This window comes from Astatotilapia calliptera, chromosome 6 (genome assembly GCF_964374335.1).
Source record: "Astatotilapia calliptera chromosome 6, fAstCal68.1, whole genome shotgun sequence".
Classification (NCBI taxonomy): domain Eukaryota; kingdom Metazoa; phylum Chordata; class Actinopteri; order Cichliformes; family Cichlidae; genus Astatotilapia; species Astatotilapia calliptera.
In genome coordinates this window covers 26,459,784-26,465,947 of record NC_137427.1, presented here as the reverse complement: position 1 = coordinate 26,465,947, position 6,164 = coordinate 26,459,784, and the positions used below count along the sequence as shown (strand labels likewise).

The following is a 6,164-nucleotide window of genomic DNA, read 5'->3' as shown; positions in this document are numbered from 1 at the left end:
CAACCCCACCCTTCTTCCAATGCCTCCACGCTACAGCATTCTCATTAAGAAACTAATGAATCATATATTTATAGCATTCTTATCTTAGCGTAATGAGGTGATGCCACTTTTGAACTCATTTGCTAAATGACCACAGGCCAGACGCAGAAATGGAATAAACTTCCAATTCCCTGCATGTGCCACCGCATTGATTTTCACAGGGCAAAACACAGCAGAGCCAATCCAAACCTGACTGAACAAAGAACACCTATGCAGTCACGGATGATTTAAAAAATAAATAAATAAATAAATAAAGCAGGCCTGTTCGCTCCGAGACATTTTTAAAAGCATTACAACATGGAAGACTGCAGCAGTAGGCAGTCAGAGTTGATCTGACAGATCTGTTTACATGCTAATGCAGCCTGACATAGCCTGCAGGTGGCACCATTTATAGATTGGTCCTGCAGTCTTTGTACTCTTTGTTGGTCGGTGATACATATTTGCATGGCACATTTTTTTCTTTCACAGGTAGATATTCAATCTGTGACGGCGCATTAAGTGATCAACAAGTGTATTTTGCAACACAGTCACCAGCAAAGTTCAGATGTAGGGGTTTAAAAAAAATATATATCTATAACTATCCATATATATTTATATATCTATCTATGCGCACAAAGCAATCAAAGCATGATGTCATATTGAGCTAAATCTTTGTGATCAATTTGCAAACCAAAGAGCCAGAGACTGAAGCTAAATGAGCCTCACAACAGGAGCTTTTGTTTATAAATTCTTGTTTTGAAGCGTTTTATTTGAAATTATAAAGTGGCCGATTGTCAGATTATGTGTAATGATGAGTGCATTTGTACACGAGCCATTCAGTAATGGGTTTCTGCAGGCCAGTCGCATCAAGATCAATTACAAAATTAGCACATTAGGACTGACAAATTACAAAATTATGTTCTAATCCTTTTGAAGCCTTCTGGGAAAACAGTGGTAGATTTGATGTCTCCGCTTGCTCCGGGGATAAACTGTGAGCGAGCGATTTCACTAAAAGGACAAAAAGAATAGATCATTCGTCTTCCACAGTCAGACTTCCCCACGAGCAAGGGGGAAGTCTAAGAAGCCATTTAAGATTTAAATGACAATTATTAAAATCATTAAGCATGTATGGATATATCAGTCAGAAAGCACTTTCATCATTGACTGCTACTGGTAAATACAGGACATTTGCTTGTATAGCAGTGAGCTATGTTCATCTGTTGAGTCACATCAATTTTGTGCTGGCTAAGTGTTCAAAAACAGTTCAGTTTGTTTTTACATTGAACATTTCTTTGTTTCCATGGCACCAAATGGGAAATAAAAGCCACACCAGATGATGCATCTCTACAAATAGTTTAAAATTTGCAGGTTTGGACAGAGCCAAAAGAAATTCACCAGCTTTCTTAACCACCTTTTATTTACTTAAACATTAAAGCCCTTCTGAGTGAGGAAAACGCAGGTTTGTGTTAAATTCTTAGTTTTCCTGCTAGGAAAAAGTTAGATTGGACCATATCCGGTAAATGTGCGAAGCTATAGTTGTTTTCCTTGTGATAATAACACCAATATGTGTAAATGACGTTCAACGAGTCAGACATAAATCGAAACTCAGAGTTTATTCATATATTCCACTTTCACAAAACAAACGCTTCTCAAGCTTTACAGAACCAAAAACGTATGACAGTCGTCTTCTGAAACATTATTAAAAACTGAAAAAATTAAATGAACTCAAAATGGTCTTCACTAGACTTTCCTCTTCTGGGTGCTGATGTACAGAACTGTAAGAAGGAGACAGGAGAAAAGAAGGGGGGGGGATCTTATTCATACACGATGATCCATAAAAATAAATCAAAATTCCGAAAATCTCATTTGACAGACAAAATACTCAATGAGGCGGCGTAAAGCAAAACAGAGGCAGGCTAATGTAGGATTTTTAAGATCGACACAGACATCTGGTGACTTAAAAATCCTGTATGTCGGATGATATTTTTTATTTCCTTTCAGACACACAAAATAAACATATTCCCCTAACATTTTTTTGTGTGTAGTTATTCATTTACACTCCACCCGACTGCTCGAATCAGCTGGTTGTTGGAAACACCCTGTACTGCCAGGAGAGATGCTGAAGAGCGCCATCTGCTGGTTAAATTGTGTAACATCAATGCTCACAACATTGTTGAAGGGTGTTTCTCTCGTCTTTAATTTATTTTATTTAGAAGCCGTTATAAATTATGGTCTGGCTCCACTGCAAAATGTTTTTTTTCTTAAATGTCTTTAACAGAGGAGCCATTGTGTGTTTTGTTTTTATTTTTTTATGTGAATAGCTACTGCACCTCACAACAGTCTGAATGCGCAGCCCCAAACACAGAAGTTATTCCACAGAAACAAATCCCAAAGAAAAAACAATAATTCCAGTAACAAGAAAATGTGCTGCTGATGATGATTTAGCAAATTCTATGTTAAATCTTGACCCCCTGCAGCATCCACGTTCCACATTTTTTCCCCTCAAAGATAATCTGTATAGTTTGTTGTACTGGTTATTTTGACTAAAAATAACACTATCTGCGGCCTGAAACACCGGCCTGCATGACTCACATTCGAGATCAAATCACACACTGGATACAGTGCATGCCTGGTGTCTGGAAAATGCAGACAGAGAGATGAAGATGTAAACAATACAGTTAAAAAAAAATGTTCCGACTACTGTGGTGAATACAGAATATATTAAAACCATCTCTGCAAACAAGAGCCTTACAATGAGCCAATTCTCATAAAAAAAAAAAATTTTAAAAAAAGGGGCATACCAGTGATTAAACATGAAATCTCTGTGTCAGGACAGTTTCAGTGGTGTGAAAAAGTGTTTGTCCCCTTCTTGATTTCCATTTTTTTTTTTTAATGTTTGCTGTTTTAGATCATCAAACAAATGTAAATATTAAGCAACAATAACACAAGTAAACACAAATTTCCAAATGAAGGCGTTTAGTCTGACTAGTATCACGCCTGTTCTCAATCAAGAAATCATGTAAAGTGGAGTAGACCAAAAATATCCTCAAAAGCCAGGCACATGTCGGAATCCAAATTCAGGAAGACATGAGAAACAAAGACCTCTTGGTCTTGAAAAGGGTTTAAAGCCATTTCTTGAGATGTATGACTCCAGTGAACCACAATGAGAGCTATTATCCACAAATGGCGAAAACATGGAACGGCCTCAGAAAACATTTTGATGATCCCCAAAACTTTAGGGATAATACTCTCTGGACTGACGAGACAAAAGTTGAACCTTATGGAAGGTGTGTGTCCCATTAGATCATGCATGAAGCGAACACAGCATTTTAGAAAAGGAAAATCATACCAACAGTGAAAAGGTGTTAGTGTGATGGTCTGAGGCTACCTCAGGACCCAGAGGCTTGCTGTGGTAAATGGAACCATGAATTCTGCCGTCCGGCCACCTGTTCATTACCTCAAGCTGAAGCAGAGTTGGGAGAATGATTCAAAATACACCAGCAAGTTCACCTCTGAATGGCTTAAGAAAAACAAAATGAAGTCTCTGGAGTGGCCTAGTCAAAGTCCTGACCTGAATCCGATTGAGATGCTGTGGCATGACCTTAAAAAAGGCAGTTCATGCTTGAAAAGCCTCCAAGGTGGCTGAACTTAAACAAAGATCCACTGCAAAGATGAGTGGGCCAAAATTCCTCCACAGTGCGGGAAAAGACTCACTGCCAGTTATCGCAAGCACTTGACTGCAGTTGTTGCTGCTAGGGGTGGCCCAACAGGTTTAGGGGGGGCAATCACTTTTTCACACAGGACCATGTAGGTTTGGATTTTTCTCTCTCCTAATAATAAACACCTTCATTTAGAAACTGCACTTTGTGTTTACTTGTGTTATCTTTGTCTAGTATTTAAATTAGTTTAATCTGAAACATTTAAGTGTGACAAACACAAAAAAAATAGGAAATCAAAAAGAGGCAAACACTGTACAAAGCCATTGTACAGTTTAAGTTCAAGTCTGTCTATGCTGATCAACATGGAGAATATTAATACAAAGTTTCATAAAAATATAGCAAGACACACAAGAAAATGCAATATTGAACTGACAACGAGTGAAAAAGGGCAGTTCCCAAGAGCTGTGTTAACAATGTGTTGTTTTAACAATAATTAGTGAGTTAAAAATATCTTAATAAATCAGCTCGGGCATCAGCTTACAGCTACTGTCATTAACAGTTTATCTACTGATTATTATCATATAATGATGTACTTCGAAAAATCAATGCAGGCAAAAAGTTTAATTTGAAGACCAATTTAATTTGAGTGGGATTTTTTTTTATCATTAACTAATTATCACCATTTGGCTAACCCTCACAATACTTTCAAGAAGGCGAGAGACCTTTTCCACAGTTTAAAGAGGGAAAAAAAAGTACTGGTATAAATAAAAAAAAAAATAATAAAACACATTTCTGAGTTCAGTTTTACAGTTTCAGGGTTCTGGTTACTCTTCACAACTGACTTGTACTGTACAGCTTACTGGAGCTGTGTACACTTTTATTTTACAAGTAAAAAAGGAGTTGTGTTAGAACAGAACATAGCTAAAAGGTTATGGCACCATTAAGTTGTGCCATTCATAATGTATGCCCTCATTTAAACGGAATTAATAAGCAAGCACTGAATGTGAGTCATTATCAGACAGACCACAGCTTCCTGTTTTGAGAGGAACATCCTACAGAGCAGGTTACTTTTCTGGGCAAGTTGGCTATTTGACAACCTTTTTAGATCACACTTTAATCTGCGCTCCTCACCTGTGTTTGTCATATTTTCGTCTCCTTTCAACTGTCATGAAAGAGTTCCAGTTTCAGACATTCAGAGAAAAACCTGATGGCCTCAAAAACATAAACCTGCATTTATTTATTTATTTTTAATCTATTTTATCATCTCTGTCACAGCTGCACAGCATTTCCTTAGGTTTAGCATATTTATTCTGCACTTCAGTCTTCTTACAGAAGACCTATACTGCCTTAAATACCAAAGTCTACATAAAAGGGACATGCTTACCATTGTTTCCTCTTAGGAAGGCATCGCCATATTTGTTCTTGAGTTGCCCGTTGACATACTCCTCTGTCTGCTCTATGGCGATGTTCATGTAACCATCTAAACAGGCCAGAACACCTGCAGGTACACAAACACACCGTGTTTTCCTTTAAAGTCATTACTTACCGATCAGTATGGGGGGGGCAAGTGGCTAAGCTGTTACGTACCTCTATAATCGACACCAGAGTTCAGTTTGACCACAACAGGTCTGCCAATGATCTGCTTCAGAAAGTCACTCGGGGTCTGCTTCCTCAGGCTCATTTTGACTGTGATCTGAAAGGATGGAAGATGAGCATTAGATACTATAGTAGCGATTTATTTCATGGAGCTACATTAGCGTAACAAAAGCTAACTCGTGTTCATGTCTGTAATAGTAACGATTTCCTAACGCAAACAGGCTAGTATCGTTAGCGGCTAGCTAGCTAACGAGTATAACTAACCTGCTAACCGACTATTTTCCCGTGAATCTGCGCAGCGAGGGTCGCTGTCTTTGTGAAAAGCATGCTTACATTTTATTGCACCCAACAACACAAGAAGAAACCCTTTAATTTTATATGCAGCAGCAATATGTTTGTTAGCATTTCACTCACCAGACCGACGTTTTCCAGACAATTGTATTTAGCATGGACGTCAGTTTGACCAATCACAAGCGTGTTCTGTACGGAAAGCGGCTGAGGACAAAAAACTTAAATGCTTGATCGCTAATCACATAATCAGCTATCAAACTGGCAACAAAGTAGCTATAGTTTTGTGATTAAATGTTTGCCTGAGCCTTCTGTATTTTTGCCTCTTTTTTTTTTTGCATATTTGTCACATTTACATTTTTCAGGTAAACAAAGATAACTTGAGTAAATACAAAATACAGTTTTTAAATTATGATTTCATTTGTTATAGGAAAAAAGCTTCTAAAGCTACCTGGTCCTTTAATCCCCCCTAAAAAATAATCCCCCCTTGTTAAGTCATGAGTTAACTGCTAACTTTTCCCTAGTCACAGCCAGGGCTGGTTACTGCCAGACCTGCTGAATCAAGAAATCACTTAAGTAGAAGCTGTCTGACAAAGTGTAAAA

At 37.8% G+C, this 6,164-nt stretch overlaps 1 protein-coding gene across 3 annotated transcripts; it reads right to left on the bottom strand.

Moving 5' to 3' along the window:
- Positions 1 to 1,612: 1,612 nt before the first annotated feature.
- Positions 1,613 to 5,825, bottom strand: lsm6 (LSM6 homolog, U6 small nuclear RNA and mRNA degradation associated). 3 transcript variants are annotated; one of them, XM_026171345.2, is made up of 4 exons: positions 5,688 to 5,825; positions 5,265 to 5,370; positions 5,062 to 5,175; positions 1,613 to 1,793 (listed from the first exon to the last, which is right to left on the bottom strand). In XM_026171345.2, the coding sequence occupies exons 2-4, from the start codon at positions 5,356 to 5,358 to the stop codon at positions 1,759 to 1,761; spliced, it is 243 nt and encodes an 80-aa protein (XP_026027130.1). In that variant the 5' UTR covers positions 5,359 to 5,370; positions 5,688 to 5,825; the 3' UTR covers positions 1,613 to 1,758. The 3 variants fall into 3 exon arrangements, with proteins under 3 accessions (XP_026027130.1, XP_026027132.1, XP_026027131.1); XM_026171347.2 differs by having other exon boundaries at positions 5,538 to 5,734; XM_026171346.2 differs by having other exon boundaries at positions 5,607 to 5,703.
- Between the last annotated feature and the right edge of the window lie 339 nt (positions 5,826 to 6,164).

Coding starts and splice junctions, on each gene's coding strand:
- lsm6 (XM_026171345.2), bottom strand. CDS start 5,358: ATGAGCCTGAGGAAGCAGACCCCGAGTGACTTTCTGAAGCAGATCATT. Junction 5,176..5,264: donor CTCTGGTGTCGATTATAGAG/GTACGTAACAGC, acceptor GTGTACCTGCAG/GTGTTCTGGCCTGTTTAGAT. Junction 1,794..5,061: donor CTTCCTAAGAGGAAACAATG/GTAAGCATGTCC, acceptor TCCTTCTTACAG/TTCTGTACATCAGCACCCAG.